At 45.9% G+C, this 27,793-nt stretch overlaps 1 protein-coding gene across 7 annotated transcripts; it reads left to right on the forward strand.

Annotated features, from left to right (window-relative positions):
• Positions 1 to 571: 571 nt before the first annotated feature.
• LOC115083974 lies at positions 572 to 23,882 on the forward strand. Of its 7 annotated transcripts, none has more exons than XM_029588159.1 (5): positions 572 to 842; positions 4,264 to 4,332; positions 4,876 to 4,954; positions 6,542 to 6,935; positions 22,705 to 23,882. In XM_029588159.1, the coding sequence occupies exons 3-5, from the start codon at positions 4,925 to 4,927 to the stop codon at positions 23,652 to 23,654; spliced, it is 1,374 nt and encodes a 457-aa protein (XP_029444019.1). In that variant the 5' UTR covers positions 572 to 842; positions 4,264 to 4,332; positions 4,876 to 4,924; the 3' UTR covers positions 23,655 to 23,882. The 7 variants fall into 7 exon arrangements, with proteins under 7 accessions (XP_029444019.1, XP_029444021.1, XP_029444018.1 ...); XM_029588161.1 differs by having other exon boundaries at positions 4,876 to 4,949; XM_029588158.1 differs by having other exon boundaries at positions 4,879 to 4,954.
• Positions 23,883 to 27,793: the final 3,911 nt, after the last annotated feature.

Below are 27,793 nucleotides of genomic sequence, written 5' to 3' on the forward strand. Positions count from 1 at the left end.
AAGTCCTGTCAGAGGTTCAGTTTACATTGTAAGTTTCAAAAGTAATAAAAATGGTATGCATCCAAATTAGAAAGTGTCCTTGCATATGAAGTCACAATTATACGAACAAGAGCCCAAATTTAAACAAAATAAAGTTAAAGAATACTTTTTAAATGCTTTATCCTCATTATCTTTGATTTGTTGACATTTTTACGCATACTCAGACAGAGGGCCATCAGGCTCAGCATGAGCCAGCCCCAGCTTTTGCCCCATTACCTGTAGGGACTTGTAGTTCTTCCCTTTCTCACAACAATTTAAAACGATAACTCCCTTCCCAAACTGGACTGACTCTACCCTACCTGAAACCATTTAGTAATACGACATCCCCCCCTCCCTCGGGATCTTGAGCGGCCCATGGCAACTTCTTGGCCTCTCTGTCAGACTCGGCGCAGTCTCCAGCAAGGACCCCCCCATCGCTTCCCCTTCCTTTCTCCCCCCCTCTTCCCTTCCCTTCTGGGCTCCAACATCGGCGCTTCCGGTGCAGTCAGATGTCCCGCCCTCGCAGCCCCAGAAGCGACCAATCGCAGCCTCCGCTCGCGAACTTCCTCTCTGCCCTTTCCCCACGGCAGCTGCATGGAAGCTGCATTCCTGAGGCTCCGGCGCTTGTCCTGGAGACAAAGGGAGCGAGGAAGCGGCGCACGCAGCCCGGGCTGAAGGCGCTTAATCTGCCTCTGCCGGAGCGGCGGCGGCGGTGGGGGAGGGGGAGGATCTCTGGAGTCTGTGCCCCGCCCCTCCCAGTTTCGCTTCCTTGCCACAAGCCGGGACCTGGCGCCGCAACAATGTCTCAGGGGGGGTCCGTTCAGGTAGGGGACGTTTAAAGGGAGCAGGGGCGGCGGCAGGGGCGGCGGCAGCAGCGGCGGCGGGCTGGGTGACGTGTCTCCCGCGCCCCGGGGCGCCCGGGCTGCTGCGTTTCTGGGGCTCGCGTGTGCGCTCTGCCGACGCCCGGAGCAGGGGCCCGGCTGAGCGTTCCAAAAGGATACGAGAGAGGGTGGAGGCAGCCCAGAGGAGGCCTACCAAAATAGTGCAGCCTCTGCCCCAGAAGCTCTGTGAACTATTAAGATTTGTGGTTCTAAATGCGGCTGCTCGGGGAGTGGGGACGCGATGGAGACATTCAGCTACCTCCAAGGTGTAAATAGTGCACGGAAAGGGAAGTTTTAGAGCAGGAGATCGTGCTATGAGAATCAAACCGGCAGTAACCTTATGATATATTTTTTCACTGAAAGGGTGGTAAATATAGTTATAGCCTCCCGGGGGGCTGTGGGTGGGAAGATACAAAAAAAAAATAACAGTTCAAGAAAGCCAGGGATGAGCATAGAAGATTCCTTGCATTTGAGGATAAATAACGCCTGCGATTGGGTAGGCTCTGGGTATTGTATTAGCAGTGGACAGACGGACTGGGCTTCGTGGGCCTTAGCTGTCATTATTTCCTCAGTTTCTAATCCAATAAAAATTACTAATAAAAAGGGAGGATCAATTGGAAACATAGTTGTATCTCGGAACATCCTGAAGATACAAACCTAGACATCTTGTTTTCAGAGCACATGGTGTGCATAACACCTGCAGGTATTGCTGTAAGAAACCTTACACAGCACTTAAGGCTGCATGAGTGTTTATTTCATGTAGACTGCACTAAAAGGGAATGAGGCCTCCCCCTGCCATGTAGCCAGCATTAATGCTTCCTACACCAGCTCTGTGATAGGTTCAGTAGGGCTTGAGAGAGTGCCCACTGCCATGCGCCAGGAATGAAGTCATCAAATGTCAGAAGGGACAGGCCGAGCTTGTAATTCCAGTTTCTTTGAGAAAAGTGGGGTTAGAAGTCTATAGATACAACAGGGTGAAAACTAGGACTGGCTCAGCCTATTCCTGATGATCTGGAATCCTCTGATTCTGCATTATGGGGCTTTTGTTTATTTTTTTGAAGGCTATTTTCTCTTATGTAGCACCTGTAGTTTATCATGATACACCTGTGGTGGCAGTGGAAGGCATTAGCTGATCACCGGAGGCAGTGAGGTGTACATGATTTCACAGGAGACTGCAAGATGTCAGTGTTGGTCATTTTCAGCATTTCAAGGACTTTACACACACAAACATCTCTGTGCAGCGCTGGCCCAATGACTGGGCTGTGCACTGCTATGTGGATGATTTAAGTTGCAGAGGCAGTTTTCACAATTGCTGCATGGAGGGGAGGCCAAGTCATTGTATAATGGCGACACCTAATGGTCAGATTCAGCACAGATCCATACTGGGTTTTGTAGGGTGCTATGGCCTATTGCTGCAATGGTTGGGCTACACACAAAGGAGGAGGTTAAAAATGGGGAGTGGCACCGTAGCCTGATAAGAGGCTGGTTCTGGTTGAGCCGGAAGCTCAAAGGAGCAATGGAAACTGCTGGGCTCGACTCCCCCCTCCAAAAAAAATAAAAAATATGGAAAGTGCTTTAAATAATGATTGATTAAATCCTGTATTCATCCTGTGCGATTTTTGTTTCTGCCCTCCCAGTGCTCTGAGTTCTCATCTCATGATCTGTCTTGGAGAGGAAACACGCTTTACAACCTAAACCCAATAAAACCAGTGCAAACCATGTCCCCTGCATGTTTTGCTTGTAATCTGCCGTAGGAAGTGATGTTAGATCCCAGGGGAGCTGTTTGGGTTCCTGGAAACCAGGGAAAGCACTTTTTTTTGGGGGGGGGGGGGGGAGAAATTAATAACAGTATTTATTGCCATTTATATTTTTAACAGACACTTTTTGTTTCTTTAATGAAAACACAAACATTTTCAGTACACCAAACTGTTTGGAGTAGTGAAGTTTAATCCATCTGCCACAATTGGATTGATTCTAAATATTATGAACCAAATACAAGATTAGTTATTTTAGTCTATATAACTCCCTTGGCTTAGAGCTTCTTCTCACTATTATCTAGGCCTCCCGTATCTTAGGCTGAGGTACCAGAGCAGGAGCAGTGTGCCATTTCTCCTCCTCCTCCCCTGTAGTCGCAGAACCATGACAGCATTGGCTGCAGGGTCACAGAGAGAGCGAGTATGTTTGCTGTCCTGCAGCTGCAGTGTATGCTGGGCACGCATGCGTGGAGGATGAGGAGCAGCAGCTGCAGGACAGTGAGCATGCTCTTTCTCTCACTGTGTCCTTGCAGTATGTTGCCATTCCAGGGTCATTGGGAAGGAGGGGGGGGGCTTAGTTGCTAAGGGTGAAAGGGGCTGGGTAAGTTGGGAAGATGAATGTGGGGAGTGGGAGACTAAAGGAGAACTGTGGAGGATGGGGTGAGAAATTAAGGGGACAGATAGATGCTGTTAGGAATGGGAGACTTAAGGGGGAGAAATACTTTGAAGTTTAGGGTAAGAGCCCAGGATGGGGGGCAAGGTAGAGGGTTGATGGAGAACTAGGAGGAAGAGGGCCAGATGAAGGGCTCGTGAGAGAGGTGGAAAAGAATACAGAAGAGAGGGGAGAGATGAAAGATGTAGGGTGTTTATGCTATTTCTTTTATTTCCATTTAAGATTCACTTCAAAGTATTGTAATGTGTGCTTTGATTTATAAACGCCAATAAATAAATATTAAAAAAAACAAAGAGGAAGGGTGAAGAGACATGAACAGGGGATATTAGAGAGAAAGCAGAGGCAGAGAAGAATATGGAGAGGGGAAGGTGAAAAGGTAGATCTTCAGAAAACAGACAGGAGAGATGACAGTGCCTATGTAGGCACACAGATTATTTTCTCTGTAAATGCAATTTGGAAGTTTAAAAAAGAATGTACTTAAAAAAAATTGTTCTTAAAATTGACATGTGGTATTGCCCTTTTATTTAGTAAATCCTATTTTTGGCATAGTTTTCCTAGGGTGGGGTGGGGTGAGGAAAGAAGGTTCATGGGTCATGCTTTAACTTCTCTCTGTTTTCCATCCCTCCCATCCCAGTCTCCCTGACTCGAGGATCTTCTGTGCTTATCCCGCACTTTCATGATTTCTGATCCTGCTTTTGTCCCCCACCTCTTCCACTGGTAGGTCACCCCGCTCATCCAACACCCTTTCTGCAAAGAAATATTTCTTGTCGTTGCTCCTGAATCTGCCCCTTTCCAGCCTCAGGTCACGAGTCCTTGTTCTAGAACTTCCTCTAGAGGAAAAAAAAAAAGAAGCTATTTGTGCACTATTTATACTTCACAAAGGGAATGCCCCTGTGTCTAGTGTTTGTGACTTGACTTGACTTTTTTGCATTTTCAGATGATTCACCAGAGGAGCTCGGGCCCTGCATCCCAGCCAGCACAGTCGCTACAGGCTGTGCCCCCCTATGTAAGTCGTTCAACCTGTTGCCTAGTATTAACCAGCAACTTGCCAGGGAATTTAAGACCATGATATTTTATTTTAATTAAAAAAAAAACAAACCCAAAACTGGAACAGAAACCATATTTTGTAGAGTAAATTCTACTGCGATTAGTTTCAGTAGATTCCTTCCTGGACTTTTGCACTTTGAAGATATGCACCACAGATTAGGACTTCTCCTGTGATGGCGCTTAGCTACCTGCAGATTGTGAATGGGTATTTTAGTCTTGGAGCTAGTTGGGCGTCCTCTAGGTTGCAGCACCATAAACTCAAGATAGCTTACCAGTGGTGTAACTGATGATTCGGAGTTAGACGTCAGTTCTGGTTTATTTTAAGCAAGTGTTCTGCGTAAACATGGCTTTAGATTTTGATTTTCAAGCTGTTTTGCTTTGTATGGGATACTGGAAGCAGACTGGGGATGACTGGCATACTCCAGGCCTAGTGATGCTAGTTTGTGCCATCTTTAATTATTGAATTCACTTATGACCTTCAATGCATTTCATATGTATTCAGCAGGGATGTCTTGAAATCCCAACCAGCGTGCAGCACTTGAGGACTGGAGATGCCAAACCTGGCCCTGACTACAGGTCAGGTCAGACTCGCTAAGCCTCTCCTGGTTTTGCCCCTTTGCATCTGTGAACCCGTAGTTCCAATTTCTCTAGCACACACAAGACTACACATCTATATAGGAAATGTGGCGGGGGAGGGAGGGGGAAATCCAGGACCGGCTAAACCTGTCCAGGTTTAACGTAGAAAGCAACTCTGGCCATAGGATTTGGGATTGAATGCTCCCCATGACTTATCTGCTTATGCGAAACTGTATCATCTTGTCATTCCGTGATCTGTGGGTCCTTCATGGGCAGCAGATTAAGTAACCTACCCCTAATCCAGTGGGGGCTGGTACAGGCTGATGTAGAGAGATGTGTCCAGCTGAACGACGCATCTTTCTGCCTGCACTTCAACGCACATTTTCTGCGAGCAAGACTTACTGCCCTTGCAGCAAGGAGTTTTGCATGAAGAAAATGTGTGTTCTGAATGGGAGTACGGTTTAGCACCCTCGCATGGAAATCCCATAAAAATGAAGGCATTAAGTAGTACTCGATGCAGAGAGGTGCATTGGCCCAGCCTGGATTATTTTAGCGATGGAAGCTTAACTCTAGGTCCGAGATGGAGCTAAGTTTCCAGTGCTACTGCAGTGGCACTTAAAACACCCTGAAAAAAGTAAAAAAAAAAAAAAAAAAAGTCAGGAACCTTTCAGCTGGAAATGTACTGACTTATCTGGCTAAGAGGCGGCCATCGTTACTTTGACAGATAAGTACTTTCCTTAGTATCAGGCGCTTTTCTGAGTTAAAATGTGTGTTTGGACGTTTTACGGTTAACGTGCTTTCTTTTTTAACTACAGATGCATTAGCATATCATTAGCTTGCTGCATTGGGAGTTTAAAAAAAAAAATAAAAAATTGTGCTGAAATCCAGTGCACAGTGTTTTAACGCCCAGATTTCAGCATTGGCCTGCCAGAAAACCTTGTTCCACTTGTTCATCTACTCATTTATTTAATTTATAAGCTTTTGATATTCCACCATTTCTTAAAGGTAGGCCCAAGGCAGGTTACATAAAGTAACAAGGCATTGAATCTATGAGTAATGGATACATACAGATAGAAGTTGATTGCAAGTAAATAGATAAGTAGGGGTATATTAGGCAGGAATAAGGAAGTGTAACGATAAATACCTCCTTATACCAGTCAGTGTCTAGATAATGAGCATTCTCTACTTTTGTTACTTGTCCCAGCATGCCAGCTCTCCCCGGCTTGTAAAATCTTCATTCATTTTTTTTTCATTCTTCTGCAAAAAAAAAAAATATGGATGACTTACAAATAATTGGCGTGTGCTGTATCTTATTTTGCGGGCTCTGAATTTTCTTCCATCAGACCTCTGCCGTCTCTTTCCCCTGACCAAACCCTTTGACCTCTAACATCCTACCTGAATACGAGCTGATCTAAAAAGCAGAGCTTGCCCCCTCCCCCAGTCTTTTCTGAATGAATAACTTTGCTACTGTTACTGGGTCGTCATCAGTCTGCCCGCCCCTCTCCACCAGGCTTCAGGTACATTGCGATGCTTCCGAGTTCAGTGCAGATGTCTGACTCCCAGTCGTGTGTCTCCTTTCCTTCCATGTACAGATGATGAAATTTATGCGGCCAAAGGAGGCCAAACGGAAGCCCAACTTTACCCGGGCCGAGGTCATGGTGCTGGCCCAGGAGGTGGAGCAGCGCCAAGAGGTCTTGTTTGGCAGCGGACCCATCTTCTTCAAGCTGGCCGCGTGGCAGGAGGTGGTGACTGCCGTGAACGCCGTGGGCCACATGAACCGCAGCCTAGAGGAGTGCAAGAAGAGACACAGGGACCTCAAGCGCCGCTGCAAAGAGAAGATGGCCGCAGCTGAGAGAAACCGAGGAGCCACGGGGGGCGGGGCAATAGTGCCACCCAACATGACACCTGCGGAGCAGATAGCGGGGCAGACCATGCCCTCCTGCATCCTGCAGGGGGTGTGCTCCATAGACACTGCCTTGCCAACAGGTAACATCAACCGACAAGGAGGGAAAAAAAAAAAGTCGCTGCGTGGTTGTTCATGTACACCCTCAAAGTTCACAAAAGGTTTTATTGATTTTAAATTAATCTTGATACTTATCATTTTTATAAGGCTATTGGATGTACTTAGTGTTGTACTATAATGATAAGTATTCAGATAAAATAAGTCCCTACTCCTCTCCCACCCAAAAGAATATACAATCTTAAGTGAGTATCTGAGGCAGTGGGAGATAAAGTGACTTGCCCAAGCTCACAAGGAATATCGGTGAAGAAAAAGGGATTTAAACCCTGGTTTTCCTAGATCTCATCCCATAGTGTTACCCACTAGGCCTGGTTTCCCTATATTTCATCCCATAGTGCTACCCACTAGGCCTGGTTTCCCTATATTTCATCCCATAGTGCTACCCACTAAGCCTGGTTTCCCTAAATTTCATCCCATAGTGTTGCCCACTAGGTTTTGTTTCCCTAGATTTCATCCCATAGAGCTACCCCCATTAGGCCTGGTTTCCCTAGAATTCATCCCATAGTGCTACCCACTAGGCCTGGCTTCCCTAGTTCTCATCCCAGAGCGCTGCCCAGTAGGCCACTCTTTCCTAAGCCATCTTCCTTAACAAATCAATGCAGACTTCTCTGTTTATTTCCAAAGATGAGGGGGTTAGTTGTCACTTCTCTCCCCTCTCCTGAACTGGTAAAACAAAACTTTCCAAGTTGCCACTGCTGGTTGCTGCCTCACTCCACATAATTCAAGGCTGTAGGCTTCAGCTATTGTTGTCTCGTGCTCCTGATGCTTCTCTCTCCATCCAGTATCCCTTCCTCCACTGTAGTTGGCTGCCACTTTGAGCCTCCATCCAGGGCCAAAAGCCAGGCTTTTATTGCCTCAGTAGGCTCAGCACTTCCAGCTTGCTGCAAACGCTTGCTGTCTCCATCTGCATTTGGAGGCTAATAACAGGCCTTTCATGTTAAAGCAGATTTAAAGTTTTGCAATTCTTCTCCTTAGCATGTGAAAACATTAATAAGTACAGATGGTTGGGGGCCTTACAAGACCCAGTTTGACAGGTATTCCCAAACCAATGTGAAAGAAGAATAGAGGCCATTCTACCCAAAGCAAAATTGGAAATCTTTTAATTTGAAGCATAAAAATCCAAACTGGAGATAACTACTCCACTGTCTCAGTGGTTAGCAGGAGCAGTCCATTCCCTGCCTCTCCCTCGAGAAAGCAAACTTGTGTAAATCACATTGAAGAGTGGGTTGCTCCATATAATAATGGAGACTGGCACGTTTTTCCTGAGTTTGGTTTTCTATGCTTTAATAAAAGGATTTTCTTTAAAGAGATGAGTGCCACTTTGTCTATATTAAATGTTCTTTTTTCCAACAGCTGATTTATGATTTGAGAATGTTAAAGATGGAGAACATTTATTACAATATGGCAATGTGCTATCGGACATAATAATATGATTTACACAATATAGCACTAATGACAGACAGCAGGCCACACAAATGCTCTTGCACCTTGAATTGCTAAATGCACTGCCCTGTTTGGTATTGTGCGATGAGGTTTCCTGTAGCGGTAAGAGTTAAGACCTGTAAACAAAATGAGGTAAACGCTGCTATTCAAGGGGGGCTGACGTAATAAGCTGTGCATTTAAACCGTGTGCTGAAATTCAGCGTGCAATTTCTTAATTCACCAAAAAAATAATATAATTCCTGATGCAGTAAAGCTATTGCTATGCTAAGGTATCAGGAGTTTAAAAAAAAAAAAAAAAAGTGCACTAATCTGAAAACATACACAGAAAATGTGCTTAGTGTGTGTTTTCTGCACATAAAGCACGATCCATGCGCATAAAAAAAAATTGGCACGCACAGCATTTTCTCTGCACAGAAAGCTTGATTTGTGCACAGATGTGTGTGTTATGCACATACATTCCAAATACAAGTGCCCTGTGTCATGAACTTCAGGTTCATGCCCTGTAAGACCAGCATTAGCCTGAGTAACTTTACTCCAGCACTGACCAGGAGTTAAATTTCCAGCATTAAGAAACCATGAGTTGAGCCTATATGCCTCTGAGCGTCAGGGAGTAATAGCTAATGCTTTCTTCCCTGTACATACCCGGATCAATCCAGACTCCTAGGTTTTGCCTCCCCTCCAGCAGATGGAGACAGAGAAGTTTTAACGGACTCTGCCTTATACCCTGAGTTGCCACCTAGAGTCTGCCAGTATTTCTCTGTCTCCAGCAGATGGTGGAGGTGCAAAACCCTTTAGTCTGGTTTAGTTTTTAGGTGTTAAGTTTGGATTTGGTTAACTTTGGTTTAAAAAAAAAAAAGAGGTAAATTTAAAGAGGAGGATATCTTTTCAGCCTCCCAGGGGGTTGTTAGGCCCTGGTGGGACCATCCCCCCTGATATTAGAGGAAAAGGAGCAGAGGTTCAAGAACCCTGTAACTGCCCACTGCTGAGGGTGACACCGGGGAGCCCAGTTCACTCATCCTCAGAGGGAAGACGCACAGAGCCTTTAAAAAAAAAAAAAGAGGTATTTTAATTTTTTTCTTCATTTGCGACCGGCCCAGCATTCTCCCTCCCCTTCGCCGCTGCGTCGCAGTCTGGATGCGTCCCACTGTGCTCCGGTCTTTTCGCTGCTGCTTACTAAATTTAGGTTGCTGGTCATGCCCCGTGGTGTGGCCTGCTCCGTGTGCAGAAGCACGCACGCGTGCCTATTCCGAGCCAGTGTTTGCACTGAGTGCCTCTTGGGAGGAGAGGGAACCTTGGATAGGGCTGTGGAGAAAAATTTGAGTGGCAGCGGCCCCCGGATCCGTTCCTCCTCAGCGTGGGAATGGAGGCCAAATTAAGAACTTTCAGGCAGCAGGAGATGGACGCGCTTCCCACCACCTCTGTTGCCATGGCCTGGGACCACCAGGGGGTGCAATAAGCAGGCTGCTCAGGAGCATTCCTCTGAAAATGACACCGGGAAGGACTCGGCTGAATCTTCTTCCTCGTTCTCCTCCGATTTTGTCTTGTTGCTCCACAAGGCCTTTAAGGCCCGGAAAGCTACGAAATGTCAGGGTTGTAAGGTCCCTCGTGCGGCATCGGTGTCTGCGGGGGCAGATAAGGGGACAACCTCGTCCCGGAAACGTTCCAAGTCCACTAGGAGTGAACGCCGCAAAGGCCAAATGCCCTCTCCAGTCCGTTTCCTGTCTGGTGGACAGTTCTTCGGACCATTTGGATGAGGAGGACTCCCCTCTGCAAGATCCTCAGGGACTGGATGCGGTTCAGGATAGTCAGCTCCAGCCTACCAAAAAAGTGGGCACGCCTATAGTTGAAGGTGATGACCCCAAGGTGGTGCATTTGTTCCGGAAGTATGAATTAGGACAACTTATCCCGGCTATTCTGGAAGAGTTAGGGATTGAAGTTTCTCAAGAGGACTCTCGGCTTGGAGCAGTTGATCAGGTAATGGTAGGACTCGGGGGTCCTGTTCGGTCCTTTCCCTTCCATATGTCAGTCACGGACCTTTTGTTTTGGGAGTGGGACACTCCGGATCTGGGCTTGAAAGCCGAGCTATGGACAAATTATACCCGCTCCCAGAGGAAACTCTTGACCTTCTCAAGGTACCCAAAGTCGATGCAGTCTCGGCGGCGACTAAAAAGACCACCATTCCGGTGACGGGGCCACTGCCTTAAAGAATTTGCAGGATCGCAAACTGGAGTTACAGTTTAAAAAGATTTTTGAAGTGTTGGCTCTAGGAGTCCGTGCCGCCATGTGCAGCAGTTTTTCACTAAGGGCCAGTCTCCACTGGGTGCAGAATTTACAATCTGCAGCATCACTTTCTGAGGCTGAAGTGGTCCAAGCTGGTTGGCTGACGCCCTTTATGATCTCTTATGGACTCGGGACAGAAATATGGTTTCGGTTGTCTCAGTCCGCAGGCTCCTCTGGCTTAGGAACTGGTCTGCGGATGTTTCTTCCAAGACTCAGCTTCGTTCCTTGCCCTTTAAATGAAAGTTGCTCTTCGGCCAACAATTTGAGGACCTGATCAAGTTGCTGGGGGAGAACAAGGTCCATAAGTTACCGGAGGATAGGCATAGAACGAGAGGATCCTTTCCTCAGAGGTCAAGGTTCCGTGGAAATTGCCATTTTCGCTCTTCACGTTCCTCCGGTTTCTCGTCCCGCCAGGGTCCAAGCCGTCAACAGTCCTGGAACCAGTCCCTCAGCCTCATGGGGGCCTCAAATCCGCACAATGAAGTGAGGCTGGTTCACTCCTCCGTTCTAAAGATAGGGGGAAGGTTGTCCCTTTTTCTAGAGGAGTGGACCAATTTGACCTCAGATCAATGGGTCCTAAACATAAGAGAACATGGCTACGCTTTAGATTTTGCTCGGCTGCTTCAGGAGCATTACCTGGTTTCTCCGTGCTCTTACCACCAAAAACGTCGGGCGGTTCAAGAAACTCTGCAATGCTTGCAGGACCTAGGAGCCGTAGTTCCGGTACCTACAGGAGAACTCGGGCAAGGTCGTTACTCCATCTACTTCATGGTAACCAAAAAGGAGGGCACTTTTCATCCCATCCTCAACTTAAAAAGAGTCAATGGAACTCTAAATGTGTGTCAGTTCCGCATGGAAACTCTTTGTTCGGTGATAGCGTCCGTTCACAGGGGAGAATTCTTGGCGTTTCTGGACCTGACAGAAGCATACTTGCACATATCCTTCCACCCGGATCATCAGAAGTATCTGCATTTCACAATCCTCTGACATCATTTTCAATTTTGTGCACTGCCTTTTGGTCTGGCAATGGTGCCCAGGGTGTTCACCAAGGTAATGGTGGTGGTAGCAGCGGCCCTGCGGAAAGATGGTATATTAGTGCATCCATACCTGGACGATTGGCTGATTCGAGCTAAGTTGGATGATCTTTACTGAACGGCAGTTCAGAGAGTGCTGCAGCTGCTAAGCTCGTTAGGTTGGGTTGTCAATCCAGACAAGAGTCATCTAGTTCCTTCACAGTCCTTGGAGTTTATTTATTTATTTAAAACTTTTTCTATACCGTCGTTAAGGTGAGTACCGTCACAACGGTTTACAGTAAGGCACAAAAGTAATGCTATTAACCTCTATCAGTTTACACAGGTGCCATAATGTTCGGTAACATAGTTTTAATCAATGTTAGTTGTTAAATGAGTGTGAACACTATCATGTCCCGGTCGATTCTATAGCAGTTTTGAGTCAAGGACTCATTCTATAAGTAACTTATCCTTTACTGATGAATTTTATTAAAACAAAAACATACACCCTTAGTGATTTCTGTTTGCGTGGGTATTTTGTCCCTTGCACTTACCTGGTTTAAACCTTGCATTTCCCTGGATTCTATTCTCCCTTCTCTTTTTGAAAGGCTTGTTTGAATAGCCAAGTTTTAAGATTTTTTCTGAAAGTTTTGTTTTCTCTTTGTAGTCTTAATTCCAATGGCATGGAGTTCCATAATATGGGTCCTGCTAAGGATAATGCCCTTTCTCTTACCTGCGTTAGTCTTGCTGTCTTGACTGATGGAATAGTCAGAAGAGCTTTGTTGGCTGATCTTAGATTTCTGTTGGGGATGTGTACGCGAAGGGCTGTGTTCAGCCAGTCTGCGTTTTCGTTGTGTATTAATTTGTGTATGGTGCATAGTGTCTTGTCCAATGTATTCTTTGTTCAATGGGAAGCCAGTGCAACTCAGCCAGTGTTTCCGTAATGTGATTTCTTCCTTTTTCCAGTTAATACTCTTGCAGCCGTGTTCTGCAATATTTGTAGTGGTCTTATGGAGGTGTATGGTAAGCCTAGTAGAAGGGTATTGCAATAATCGGTGCTTGCAAATATTAGTGCTTATAGTACTGATCGAAAGTTGGCGGTCGTTAGAAGTGGTTTAAGTTTTCTGAGGACCATGAGTTTGGCGTATCCTTCTTTTACTTTTATGGATATATGTTGTTTTAAGCTTAGTTCTGTGTCTATTATTACTCCTAGATTCCGGACTTTCTCTGCAAGTATTATTTGTTTGTTGTTATTGAGTGTGATTGGGTTGTGTGAGATCTCCATGTTTTTTTTTCTTTCTAAATGAAGGAATTCTGTCTTCTCTATATTGATTACTAGCTCCATTTGATTTAATAGTTGTTTGATGATGTCTAGATACATGTTCGCTATGTTTAATGTTTTCTCAATTGTATCATCAATGGGTAATATAAATTGAATATCGTCTGCGTATATGTAGTGAGTGATTCCCAGGCCGGCTAGCAGGTGGCATAATGGCAGTAGGTGTATGTTGAAAAGTGTGGCAGACAGGGCGGATCCCTGTGGTACTCCTGTCTGAAGGTCTATTTTTTTTTACATAGAATCTCTGATTTGAACTTGAAAATATCTGTTGCTTAGATATGATCTGAACCAGCTGATTGTTCTGTTGCCTAATCCTATTTCTTCTAGTCTATTTAAAAGTATGTTGTGGTTTACAGTATCAAAAGCTGCTGAGAGGTCTAGCATCACTAGAATGTAATGTTTACCGTTATCGAATCCTCTCATGATGTTGTCTGTCAGTGCCAGTAGGAGTGTCTCTGTGCTATAATGTTTTCGAAAACCATGTTGTGAGGGATATAGGATGTTATTGTTATCTAGGTGTTCCACTAGTTGCTTTTGTATAGTTTTTTCTATTAATTTTGCAATTAAGGGTAGGTTTGATACAGGTCTGTAGTTGCTCAGGTTAAGTGGGTCGCTGTTTTTCTTCTTTAAAATGGGTTTTACGATTGCTCCTTTCAGTGCATCTGGCATGGATCCTTCCTCTAAGGATAGATTAACGATCTTTGCCAGTGTCGGTGATACAGTGTTGGCTACTTTTTTTTATCTCTGTGGTTGTTATTGTGTCGCATGCATGTGGGGCGGGGTTTAGTTTTTTTAGCAAAACTTCGATTTCCAGTTCTGATACTTCATAGAATGTTGACCATTGTTTGATTTCTCTTTTTTTCATTTTAATTTCTTGTTTCTTAGTATTTGGTATTTTAATTTTTAGGTTCTTAATTTTGTCATTAAAAAAAGGTGCAATTTCGTTGCATCTATTTTCTGGAAGGGTTTGTGGAGATTCGGATTTGTCATTAGTGAGGTTTTTTACTATGGTAAATAATGTTTGTGGGTTGTTTTCATATTTTTCTATTTTAGAGCTATAGAACTGTTTTTTTGTATCTAGAATGACTTGTTTATAGAATACTAGGTGTTTTCTGTATTGTGTTAAGTTTTCATTGTTTTTATTTTTTCTCCACTCTTTTTCTTTTTTTCTTAGCTTTCTCTTGATTTCCTTTATTTTTTCATTATACCATGGGTTCGTTTGTTTAGTATCCTTAATGTTAATATGTTTGTTTGGGTTTATCTCTTCAGCTATTTCTCTTGTTGTTTGCAACCATGCTGTGGTTGCGGAGCAGCAGTTCGTGTAGTCTAATTTTGTTTGTTTATCTTCTAACTTTTCTTTTAGGGTTTCTAGGTCATACGGTGGGCGATATTTAACTTTGATTGGTTCTTTTTTCCCTTCTTGTGTATGGGGTTTACTGTATTTAATTGCAGATTGTATGAGGAAGTGATCGGACCATGGGATAGGTGTGTAATTGGTTTTAATGTGTTCTAAGTGGCTTTGGCTGATGAATGTTATATCGAGAGAGTGTCCTGCTCTATGCGTGGGCTTATCTGTAATTAGAGTGAATCCTAGTGCGGTCATAAAGTCCAATAGTGTTTGGCAGGTGTTAGACAGGGGCTTTGTGTCTATGTGCAGGTTGAAATCTCCTAGTATGATGGTAGGTTTGTCAGTATTTAAGTGTGTTGTTAAGAACTCAATTAGTGGGGAGCTATTTAATTCCAGTAGGCTCGGTGGGCAGTATATTAGGCAGATTTGTAAACTTATCGTTTCAAATAGGGCAATTTCATGGTTTTGTGGTGGTATTGTGGGTATTAGTTTACATTTAAATTTTTTTTCGATTATTAGCATTAGTCCCCCCTCTCTTTTATTTAATCTGGGGATTGAAAAGACATCATAGTTCTTGTGTGCTATTTGATTTTATAAGACGGTCTGTCTGTTTTAACCAAGATTCGGTGATTGCAATGAAGTTTGGTTTTGTGTCATAGAGTAGATCTGTAATAATTGGGAATTTTTTTGTGATGGATTGTGCATTAACTAAGAGAAAGGTTAGCATTAAAAGGTTATTTGATAATGGGTTTGTAGGGATTTTGGTCCTTTTTATTTTTATGAGGTTGCTGGGCTCTATGTGTTTTGGTTTTTTCCTGTTTGTTGTGTTTATGTGTCTGCTCCTATGTGTTGTTGTGTAATTGTCTCCGTATTTGCCTTTGTTTAGGCAGGTTGTGATCGTTTGTACTACCAGTTCTTGTCCTTTGTAGTCTTTATCCATGTTTGTCCCGTCTGGATTTGTCTTCAGTATGTCTTCGGTCATCAGGTTTTCTCCGTGGCGTACGAAGGGGTGTACAAAGGGGCATGCCCCTTTGTCGTGTCCCTTCGTCGCGGGACGCCTCCGGTCTCGGGACGGCCCTTCAATCCTCCCCCTGGGGCGTCCCCGACGTCGAGGACGTCGGCGGCGTCAGCGGAAGGGGAGGGGCCGAGGGCCTGCTTCCGGGACCGCTGGCAGGGCTCGGCGTCTGAGAAGAGAAAAAAAAAAATTTAAAACAAGGAAAAATACAGCTAGGAGAGAGGGAGAGAGATTCCAGGTAAGGCCTCAGGGTCTCTTGGGAGGCAGCGGCAGGTGGCAGTGGGTACGTCCTGCCTCGGTCTCGGGGCGGCCCTTTTATCCTCCTCCTGGGGCGTCCCCGACGTTTCTGGGTCCTCGGTTTGACAAGCTCTTGGGAAAGGTCTTTCTTACCGAGGAGAGAATGGCCAAGCTTCTAACTCAGGTGGAGTCTTTGCGGTCCATGCCTCAACCTAGAGCCTGGGATTATTTACAGGTTCTGGGTTTGACGGCTTCCACGCTCGATCTGGTGCCTTGGGCTTTTGCGCATATGCATCCTCTTCAGTCAGCCTTGCTCTCCAGATGAAATCCACTCTCCATACAGTTTCATCTTCGCCTACCCCTGACGGACTTGGCGCGGTCCAATCTGCCTTGGTGGCTCTGCCCGGACAGTTTGTGTCGAGGGGTGGACTTGGAAATTCCATCTTGGATAGTGGTAACCACCAATGCCAGCCTCTCTGGTTGGGGAGCAGTCTGTCAAGGGAGAGCGGTACAAGGCCAGTGGACAAGGACTGAGTCCTCCTGGTTGATCAATTGGTTGGAGACCAGAGCAGTTTGGTTGGCGCTGCAGGACCTCCTTCCCTTACTAGAGGGATGCTCAGTCAGAATCCTCTCTGACAATGTGACGACAGTGGTTTACATCAATTGTCAGGGCGGAACCAAGAGTCATCCAGTGGTGACAGAAGCTCAACTTTTAATCAACTGGGCGGAACAGCACCTATACAAGATAGCAGCCTCTCACATTGCCAGGGTGCACAATGTGCAGGCCGATTTTCTCAGCCACAACCAGTTGGACCCGGGAGAGTGGGAACTCTCTGAAGAGGCTTTTCATCTTCTGTACAACCGCTGGACCAGGCCCTTCGTGGACTTGATAGTGATGTATCTCAATGCCAAGGCTCCTTGATTCTTCAGCCGACGATGGGAACCAGGAGCAGAAGGGGTGGATGCTCTGGTCCTTCCCTGGCCAAAGGACATTCTGTTATACATCTTTCCGCTGTGGCCGTTGGTCGGCAAAGTTCTGCGCCGCATCGCAGCTCATCCAGGCAACATGATACTCGTGGCGCCAGAGTGGCCGAGGGGCCCATGGTTTGCGGACCTCTTGAATCTAGCAGTGGACAGTCCGCTGAGATTTCATCCGTCTCCGAATCTCCTGCGCCAAGGCCCCGTTTTTTTAAGAGAGGTAGATCGCTTTTGTCTAGTGGCATGGCATTTGAAAGGCAGAGATTAAGGAGCAAGGGTTACTCAAATGCGGTGATTGCCACGCTCTTACAATCCCGTAAGACTTCCACCTCCATGGCGTACGTTAGAGTTTGGGGCGTTTTCGAGTCCTGGTGTCTGGAGCACGAGGTGGAGCCGTCCGGGGCTTTGGTTGCGGATGTTCTGGCCTTTTTACAGGCAGATCTAGCTAAGGGATTGGCCTTTAATTCCCTAAGTGTTCAAGTGGCAGCCCTTGGTTGTTTTCGGGGGAAAGTGCAGGGCGTTAATCTGGCATCCCATCCAGATGTGGTTCGGTTCCTGCTTGGGGCTAAACATCTGCGTCCTCTGGTTCGGAACCCCTGTCTCTGGTGGAAGCTGAATTTAGTGCTCCGCATCCTTTGTAATGCACCTTTCGATCCGTTGAAGCAAGCTACTCTAAAGGATCTGACGTTGAAGATTGTTTTCCTCGTGGCTATCTCCTCTGTGAGGCGTGTTTTGGAACTACAGGCCTTATCGTGCAGGGAGCCCTTCTTACGTATTTCTGAAGCTGAGGTCTCCTTGCGGACGGTGTCCTCCTTTCATTTGAATCAGTCGGTGGAGCTCCCTTCCTTTGTGGATCTAGATTCCTCAACGGAAGAGTCCAGGGATTTAAGAAAGTTGGGCGTGAAGTGGGTTTTGTTGCGTTACTTGGAAGTCACGAACAGTTTCCATCTCTCAGACTATCTGTTCGACCTGTGAAGTGGTCCCAGGAGGGGTCATAAAGCTTCAAGAGCCACTATTGCATGCTGGCTGAAGGAAGCTATTGTTTCTGCATACCTTGTACAGGGCCGTCCGATCCCGGTGGGTCTTCGGGCCCATTCTACGCGGTCGCAAGCGGCCTTGTGGGCGGAATGTCAACAGGTGTCGCCGCAGGAAATTTTTCGGGCGGCTACATGGAAATCTACACATAGTTTGCCAGGCATTATCGCCTGGATGTCCGGGCCCCAGAGCCCGGTTCCTTCGGAGCTAGTGTGCTCCGAGCGGGACTCTCTCAGTCCCACCCTAGTTAGTGAAGCTTTGGTACATCCCAGGAGTCTGGACTGATCCAGGTACGTACAGGGAAAGGAAAATTGGTCCTTACCTGGTAATTTTCGTTCCTGTAGTACCACGGATCAGTCCAGAGTCCCGCCCATGGGGAAATGAGAGTCCGCTCGGCCATTTATTCATATTCTGCAGATTTTTATACTATGTCCCCCTTTACAGGGTAAGAGTATGAGCATGGTTGCATTGATTATGTTACACGGTTTCATTCCCTCTGTCTTTTCGGGGGAAGTTTGGTTTTAAAGGAAGTTATGTTTTAACCTTTCTGCTTGGGTACAGTGTAATATTTATTTATTTATAGTTTTTTTATATACCGCGGTACGTAATGCACATCACCTCGGTTTACAGCAAACAGTAATTCAGCCAAAGGCTTTACAATGAACATAAATGGAAAAAGCAAAGTGCTAATTTAAACAGAAAAACTATGAGTATACATATCAAATACATATGTGTAACAATATTAACAAAAGTCTGTCTTGAAGGGAGTTATTTGTAAGGAAAAGGAGGGGAAGGGAAAGGGGGAATCATAGTAGGGGGGAAGGGAGTCAGACCCGCACTGTTGGTCTGACTCTCTTATCCCCCCCTCCCCCCCATGTAAGGAAGGAATGGGAGTCAGAGGGGAAAGGGAAAGGCAAGGTAGAATAGAGGAATCCGGAGTAGGTTGAGAAGCGAAGTATGTAATTGCATGATTCCCATCTTTCAAAGAAAGGCTTTTCTAAACAGCCATGTTTTTAGGTTCTGTTTAAATTTTCGGTGGCAGGGTTCTTGGCGCAGATCAGCGGGCATATTGTTCCACATTTTGGTTCCTGCTATGATGAGTGAACGTTCTTTAGTGGATGTAAGTTTGGTTAGTTTAGGAGAAGGGATCGGCAGTCTGGCAGACTCTAGGTGGCACCTCAGGGTATAAGGCAGAGTCCGTTAAAACTTCTCTGTCTCCATCTGCTGGAGGGGAGGCAAAACCCTGGAGTCTGGACTGATCCGTGGTACTACAGGATCGAAAATTACCAGGTAAGGACCAATTTTCCTATTAATGTGGGATTTAAATGTAAGTGCGCACATTTTTAACACAAAAAAACTTCATCGCTGCATCCGGAGTAAAATCTGTGCACAAAACACACGTTTATGGTAAAACTCTGTATGCAGCCCAACACGTCTTATTACATTGGGCCCCAAGTGGTGTTAAAGGAGCTTAGGCAAGTTACTGTAAGGCTCCTGTACTTAATCTTCAAGGCTCCCTCCGTGTATGTAAAGTGCCAGAGGCCCAGCAAAAAAGCTCATCCCTGTGTCCAAAAGGCTCTAAAACAGTGTTGGGTAATTACGCACCAGTAGGTTCGGGCAGAAGGATGTGCTAAACCTGCCTCATTGGTTTTGTTCATCATGTGTGCAAATTCCTGGATACAGAGGCCAAGGTGGATCTCATATATTAGGACTTTACAAATGGCTTTATCATGAAAAGCAAGGAAAAGAGAATAGAGGTTGGACATCTTATTAGTTCTTAATTCAAATAATGGCTAGAAGGCAGGTCGTAGTGACTAGTGGAACTTTTCCAGCTGGTGAGGAGTAACCAGTGGTGTGTCTCATAGGTTAGTTCCTTTCTTCAGGAATGATCTGCAAAACGGCAGTACAGCCATTTTTATGCTGGCTTTTTAAATATTATGCTTATGATGCAGTCCTATAGAAAGATCTCGATGTTCTGACGGGACAGGCGAGGGACGCGATTGAAGTGAGGCACTTGAGCCATAAGAATGGATATTCAGAATTCAAACTGAATGGCTTTCTGCTATCAGCCAGAACCAGGACTTGAGAATTATAATGAAGTCACAGCTAAATGTGAGCACATAAGTCAGGCAGCAGGCCACAAGAGCCAAGCGAGCGTTGGAGTTTTATTAACCATGGCAGGAATTGAGGGATAAGGAAATTATTTTCTCCTATAGGGCTCTTCCAATACCAGGCCTGGAGCATGAGGTACAAGTGTGAAAGATCCTCTTTAGCTCTTTGGCTGCAAAGTTCAGCTATATTTTAACTATTTACCCTAGTATTCAAATTATGTAGCCAAAGGTTAGGGTAGCTTTCGGGGAACTAGAAAATGTGCAGAGAAGGAAAACCAAATGAATTAGTTGGCTTCCAGTATTGCCTTAGCTCAGAGGTCCCCAAACCCATCCTGGGGTGCCCCCAGCCAGTTAGATTTTCAGGATGTCCACAATGAATATGCATGAGATAGAATTTGCATGTCATGAAGGCAGTGCACACAGATCTATCTCATGCGTAATCATTGAGCCACTGTCTTAGCTTGTTTTATCTTTGTGTGCACATTTAGAGCAGGAATAGGCAACTTTGGTCCTAGAGTGTCACACGCTGGTCGTATTTTCAGGATATCCAAACCAATCGTGCATGAGATGCATTTGTATGCATTGCCACCACTGCACCAGATATTTAGTGTGGATACCTGAAAACCCGACTAGGATGTGGCACTCGGGGACTGGAGCTGTCTACCCTTGTGTTAAGAGTTTGCAGAAGGCTTTCTTGTGCTTAACACAGCATCAGAAGGTGAATTTTGAAACTAACTTTGGCCACCAGGTAAGGCAGTCTGTTAGAGAGCCCCTGGGCCTTGCGTCATTTGTGTGACTTTCTGATGCTGCTAGGAAAGTGTGATGGAAAATGCTTGGCATCAGAACTAATTGAAACAGATTTAATTCCAGTGATGGAGAACTTAACTGGTGTTAAGATTGTTTTGAATCTTTCCAACACTTTCCATTTCCCTCTAGACTTGCATGGCAGTTTGAAGCTGCAAGTGAACCGAAATGTCACAGAAACAAGGCGGGCCCGCGGGGCTCTCCTGGAGATCTTTAAACGGTGCCACAGTTGCAATTTCAATCTAATAGCTACCAAAGAGCCTTTTACAAATTGTAAAATGTATACAACCTGCCTTCTCCTGGATCCACAACTAGGGATGGACATGTGTGAACCTTCAACTTAACCTACTGTGTTACTGCTTGGCCAGTGGTGGGGGTTAGTAGTATTGTAGACCAGAAAACTGCTGGCTCCCATCTTAGCCAGGATAGAGAGAAAATGTCCAGTGAGTTCAGCATCCCATGTGGTCTTAAGTTCATCAGCCATCCATTTTGACTGTGTAGATAAATGTTTACTTGGTTCTCCAGAACGGAGGCACAAGTTTTATTTTTATAAATGTTTGTCCGCCTGTTCTCGTTTTTATGAGCCATCCGTTTATAAAGTTAAAAGAATACACCTAATGGGGAGCGTGTGTTCATCCTTCTGCAACTTCGCTTCAGCAGGGAAACCAGCGAAAAGATTGCCCTGAAAGCTGGGTGCAGCAGCTGGGAGAGTGTTTAGTTGAATGTGATAGGTCATAACGTTTGGTGGTGCCACGTTCCTGTTCCCGGGGCTTTCCCTGTTCTTTCAGGATTGGGACCTTGTTGCCAGCATTTGCATGCACTAAACTGGTCTTGTGTGCATTGAACTGTGTTTCTGTGAACTAAAATGAATTGGCCTGCACTGTGAGGAATAGAAGCTGTACATGTGGGATGTGCAGTTTCTGGCTGATTGAACGCCACTCTCACATAGGCTTAGACCCAGAGGGAGTACACACTATTACTTGGATCCTTAAACTTTTTATTTTTTTAATTTTCCTATGAAGCCTATCGTGCAAGTGTGGGAATGCCCTCGTGTATCTTCTATTGTGCACATGGACTTTTCCCGAGTATAGAGAATCTGCAAGACCAGGTACCTTGCAGTTGGACAAAGAGTAGCAGCAGCTTCTTCAAGGAGCTCAGTCACAAGAGGTCACTGACGTATTTAATTTATCTATGGGAGTGGATATCATTGCAGGAGAAAAAGGAGGGGAAACTGGGGCTGGTGATGGGAGGGCCATGCAAACACATGATGGCAAGAGGAAGGGGAAAAGACATTTCTAAAGAGCCAGCAGGCATTGCTTGGTTGCAAAGCTTCTAGTGCTGGAAGACAGTAGATGCCATCTTGCATATAGATGATGTATTGGCAGAGCAGCCTCTAGAAGGACAACTGCTGCAGGGGGAGGAAGGCCTTCTTTCTTATCCGACTTTAATGCATGGTCAGAAAGAAAATTCTGTCATATCCAGGGGTGTGAGGTTCATGCGTGCTTTTCTTAAGTTCATTTTGTGTTGCACGGCATATCTTTTGTGGCATAAAGGTATTATCCCAACAGACCGAGCTGCTCCCCTTCCAGGCCTCTCACCTAACGTTGCCCAAGATAACACACTGATACCAATAGAGCAGAAGTCTGTGGACCCCATTGATCCTGGAGAAAACTGGGTTCTTTGCAGTTCAAGACTACATAGGGCCCTTCTTGACAACTGAAGAAGGTCCTTCTGTGGTGTGGAGCAGTGTTCTCAACCCAATCCTCCTTGTACGCAGATCTCTCCAAGGCATATTAATTATGGAGATCTTGAAAACCTGTCTTGAGTTGAGAACCACTGTTCTAGAGAAACCTCGCAGACCTTCTCCTTCTTTGGATAATTCTTTCATTGGCCTACTAAAAGGGAATTGCAGGCGCAGAGAATCCGCTCTCCTACCTAAACAGGTATCTTCTGTATACAATGAGAAATGGAGTACTATCACAAAGAAACACTAATGATCTTCAATAGAGAGCTTTATTTTACTGTTAGCTTTCTACAAATAGCTTAGGAGGTGAAACAGAAGACATAACCCCCACCATAAAACGAACAGGAGACTCTTGTTTACAAATTTTTTTTATTTATTTTTTTTTTTGCAGTACTATCCGCAGGATCCTCTCTTGTTGCATCCTCCAGGTTGGAAGCCGATGGCCTGCGGCAGCCATGGGGTACACACGAGACCGAACAGAGCATGGAGCTGTCAGGATCCCCATCAGGAGCGTCCACAAGCGGTGGGTGCCCCTCTGCACCAGCTGCCGACGGAATGTGCGAGAACGAGATCAAGACGGAGATCAAGAGTGAGAGCGAGGAGGAGGGTGTAGTGGAGAGTGTGGTGCTGCTTACAGAGGATTCAACCCACCCAGGGGAGCCTCACTTGCTCTCTGAGTGCGGGGGTACTGCTGGGCATGTGCCAGATGATGGGGGTCAGGGTAACCCGGGGCTTGAATGCAACCATACCTCGTCACCCAACCACCCAAATCTCAGGGGCAGGAAAAGCCCTTTGGCCTTTCCCTCTGTTTGGCCCAGAAGGCATAGGGCCAGAGCGAGGTTTGTGGTGGATGATGAGCCCCTGGCCCTACCACTTCTGCAGCAGTCCGTGCAGGCGCAGCGGACCCTGGCGACCCAGGTGAGCCTGCTGAGGCAGGAACTGGTTCAGCAGGTGGTCTCTAGGGTGGACGACATGGTCAGCTTCACCCAGAGCCAGGCAGAGCTCCGCGCCCAGCAGCACGAGGAGCTACTGCAGGCTCAGAGCCAGGGCTTCGCGGCCATAGCTCAAGCCATCGAGCACGTTGGTCAAGGGCTGTGTGAGGCCATAGCCCGGCTTCACCCTCTGCAGCGTCCTGTACAGGATGCAGCAGTGGGCACAGACCTTTGCACCATGGATAGCCCCACGCTTGCTGGATCCGAGGCTGCCGACGGGCCGACCTCTACCCAAGCATCACAGAATTCCTCGCCGCCAAGGATGAAACGGCAGAGCAGTTTCCTGCAGACCCGCAGGGACGGAGGGGCTCCCAGGGAGACGCCCACAAAAAGAGTGAAAAAGAAATAAAAACTGACTTCTTAGAGTCCCTTGGCTGTGTTTTTGACTTCTGTGAAGTCCCGCTCCGTATAAGGTGTGCTGATGTCTGCGTGCAGCCTTTGCCTTTCTCACAGATACCCATCAAACAGAAAACAGGAGGGCCCGAAGGCCACTTTTTTTTTTTTTTTCCACAGAAATGTTTCTTTTTTTTCTGGCTTTCATATGATATGTTAATAAAAAATATATTTTATGCCTTCAGACTGTGCTGCCTTTTGTAGCTCGGTGTGAAATGTACCAGTGCTTCAGTTCTAACCCAGTTAGGAATATTTTATTTCCAAAAGCCTTCAAAATGTGTTGGGTTTTTTTTGGTGGGATTTTTTTTTTCTAGAAAAATTGAGATGATATTTTTACCTCCAGAAACACATGCATACTTTTTAAAAATTAACTGCATGGGATTCTTTTAATTTTCAGACATTAGATGGCAGTGAGCTGATGGCTTTGGTTCCTGAGCTTGTGCTACCACATAGTATGGCTCCCAGGGTGGATGGAAGGGATCATCTGCTTTCTAGGCCCTGCTAGGGATGGGGGGATAACTGTGCCATTGGCACTTGCACACGAAGCATCCCTTAGTGCTATAAGAGAGCCTTCTGCCCAAGCCGCTGATGGAGGTCTGTCAGTGCGCAGAGCGGCTACGACACAGCTGGAAAGTGCTGTTCCCATCCCTCATCCACCTTGCACTGCGGACTTGCTTTTTTTTTTTTTTTTTTTTGCTCCCCACCACACCTTGGGACTACTGATTTCGTGTGTTTTGAAGTGGCATCTAACTGGTATCTCGGGGGGGCTTAATGAGAAGGGAAAGCGGACAGAAAATGAGGCCATAATTATTTTACTCTTGTATCATGCCTTACTCCAAAACATGCAACACAATGTAATAAACAATAAAATATAACAATATTACATAATCGTAGTATCGCCCCATTTCCAATCTCCCGTTTCTTTCGCCCCATTTCCAATCTCCCGTTTCTTGCGAAAGTCCTTGAAAAAACTGTTAACACGCAATTATCCAATTATTTAGACCAGCATCAAATCCTCCTACCTTCACAGCACGGCTTTCGCAAACAATTTAGTACCAAAACCCTCCTGACATCACTCTCGGACTATATCATCAGAGGACTAGACATGGGTCACATATACATCCTAGCCCTACTAGACATATCAGCAGCCTTCGACACCATCAATCACTCCATACTAATCGACAGGCTGACTGAAATTGGAATCTCAGGAATCCCCCTCCTATGGTTCAAATCCTTCATTAATGACAGACACTTCAAAGTCAAAATCGGAAAGCATGAATCCAAACCCATCAATATCACATGCGGAGTACCCCAAGGCTCTTCCCTATCTTCAACCCTATTTAACATATACCTCCTACCCCTCTGCCACCTCCTTCTGAAACTTGGTCTCCCACATTTTGTTTACGCCGACGATGTACAAGTCCTCATTCCCATCACAGACTCACTACCCAATGCCCTCCTAAAATGGGAAAGTGCCCTCTCCGCCATCAACAGCCTTCTCACACAACTCAACCTAGCGCTAAACACTAATAAAACTGAACTAATGATCATCGCCCCCCAACAACTCAATCCCTCACCCACCAATGTCAGCTCTCTGCACCCCCTCCCAGACTTCGCTCAACACGTAAGAGACCTTGGAGTAATTCTTGACACCCAATTCAGCCTGCAAAAATTCATCAACACCACCCTTAAGGAATGCTATTTCAAACTACACACACTCAAAAAACTAAAACCACTCCTGCATCCCAGCGACTTCAGAACTGTGCTTCAGGCACTCATCCTATCCAAAATAGATTACGCAAACGCCATCTTACTAGGCCTTCCCAAAAATACCACAACCCCCTTGCAGCTTCTCCTAAATGCAGCTGCGCGCATACTAACAGGCACACGCAGAAACGATCACATCACGCCCATTCTTAAACAACTACATTGGCTCCCCATATCCTCTAGAATCATCTTTAAGACTCTAACTCTCATACACAAAGCCATCCACAACCCAAACATGCATTGGTTCTCTGACACCCTCCACCTTCGTACGACATCAAGACCAACCAGATCACCATACCTTGCAACAATACCCACTCCTACACTCAAACTATCCCACCTCGCTTCCACCAAACAACGCTCCATCTCCTTAGCTGGCCCCAAGCTATGGAACTCAATGCCCACCAGTCTACGCCTTGAGATCTGTCCAAAGAAATTTAGACAGAAACTTAAAACATGGCTTTTCACGCACGCCTACTCTTAATCTGCCATCCCAGTTCCATTCTCCCCCCCCCCACACACACACACCCCTCCTCTAATCCACTCTACCTCACACCCAGACTCTCTCCACCCCCTACCCCTTCCTTACCCCCCAACCTCCCATCCCTCCCTAACCTAGCCCCCCCTCCACTCCCTCACCTTGTATATTGAATGTACATAATAGAATGTATATAGAATGTACATAACTCCTGCTTTTTGTAAATAAACCCCCTTATTCCCCTCCTCTGTTCCCAGCATACTCATATAGTTCCAAGTTACTGCCCTGCCCCTTCCCTCCCCTCCCCCCCAGTTATAATATCAGTTACAATGTAAAGCCCTGTTGGCTGAATTTGCTGTTGTCTGGAAACCGATGTGATGTCTCGTGCGAATGTCGGTATAGAAAAATGTTAAATAAATAAATAAATAATTTTAAAAAAACCCTAAAAAACATAAAGTGGAATAAAAATAAATGCAATACACCTACAGAATTAGAATTCGTATAATTCCCAGGAGAAAATTAAAATCTTAATATTAAACTTATATTACTGATACAGTTTACATTACCCTAAATAAATTATTCTCATAAAACCTTAAGATTTCAGACAAATGATCAATCAAATAAAATTACTCTGAAAAAGGTGGACGCATGATCGCCAAATACCTGACAGAATAGCCAAGTCTTTCGTGGTGAATAAATATCTTTAGGTGATGGGGATTGTAGGAGAAGGCTCGTTTGGTTTTGGCCAGTTTGGCCTTTTTAGGGACAGACGGAAGGGGATCTTGGGTTGACATCAAGGTCTTATGTAGGCGCGTGCTCACGGGCATTTACTGGGTTTCCTGTTAAATAAACATTTTTGTTTTGTTTTTACTAAAAGAGAGTGCTTTAAAAAAAAAAAAAAGCAGCAGCAGCAGCTATGGTTTGCTACTCTTGGGGGTATTTTCATTCAGCTGCAGCCAGATAGTGCCATAGGAGCCAACTTTTGACAATGACTGGGGACGCTGAAGGGCGCAACACAAATTACAGCCCTCCCCCCAAGCAAAACCAGCCCACCGCGGGTCCCGAGTGTGACTGACCGGCCTGTATCGTAATGACCAGAGAGGAGCAGGTAATGTGGAAGAGTCACCCAGCCAAAACAAAAGCTCGGGAATCTCCAGAGTCCCCTACCAGTCATTCTTCTCTCCATCCTCTGCTCATTTCCCCCCCCCCCCCCCCCCCCGCAGCCCAGCCACCTGACAGTCTCTCTCCCCTCCCACCACTTTTCTCACATTCTCCTAATCTTTCCCCCACCCCTCTTTCCGTCTTATCCTCATTTCCACCTCCCCTTCTTGTTCCCTCCTTACTTTTTTAAGTCCCCCGTCGTCCCCCCGGCTTGGATGGGTATATTTTTTACTTTTATATTTGGGGGCAGGGATTTAATTATTCTCTGCTTGTTCCACTTCCTATATCCCGCTTAGCCTGCTCTGATCCTCATTTCCCTCTTGACCTGTCCTCTGTTCCCCAACCACTTTCTTTTCCCATCACTGTGCAGCCCACCTTAGCCAGCTCCCCTCCCCTGCAGACTTGGTTTACCCATCCCTTCACTGCTCCCCAAGCCTCACCCCCTGCTCAGCACCTTGCACTGCCCTTTATTGGCAGGCTCGGCTCACCTTTTCCGTTTGTGATGCTGCCTCCTCCTCCTGCACAGGCTTGGATCACTTCCTTGCTTTGCCATCCCCAAGAGAGAGCTCAGCTCTTCCGGGAATTGCTCCTGCCTCCACCCTTCCCTGCAGCACCTCTCCCCCCACTCCCCGACAGGGCCGGAGCTTCCATTAGGCAAACCAGGTGGTTGCCTAGGGCGCCAAAATGTTGGG

Source organism: Rhinatrema bivittatum, chromosome 2, assembly GCF_901001135.1.
Source record: "Rhinatrema bivittatum chromosome 2, aRhiBiv1.1, whole genome shotgun sequence".
Lineage (NCBI taxonomy): Eukaryota > Metazoa > Chordata > Amphibia > Gymnophiona > Rhinatrematidae > Rhinatrema > Rhinatrema bivittatum.

Bases quoted from the DNA above. Each gene is read 5' to 3' on its own strand.
- LOC115083974 (XM_029588155.1), top strand. From the start codon at position 819: ATGTCTCAGGGGGGGTCCGTTCAG. The intron at 843-4,263 runs GTAGGGGACGTT...TTGCATTTTCAG, and splicing joins CTCAGGGGGGGTCCGTTCAG to ATGATTCACCAGAGGAGCTC. The intron at 6,936-22,704 runs GTAACATCAACC...TTTTTTTTGCAG, and splicing joins AGACACTGCCTTGCCAACAG to TACTATCCGCAGGATCCTCT.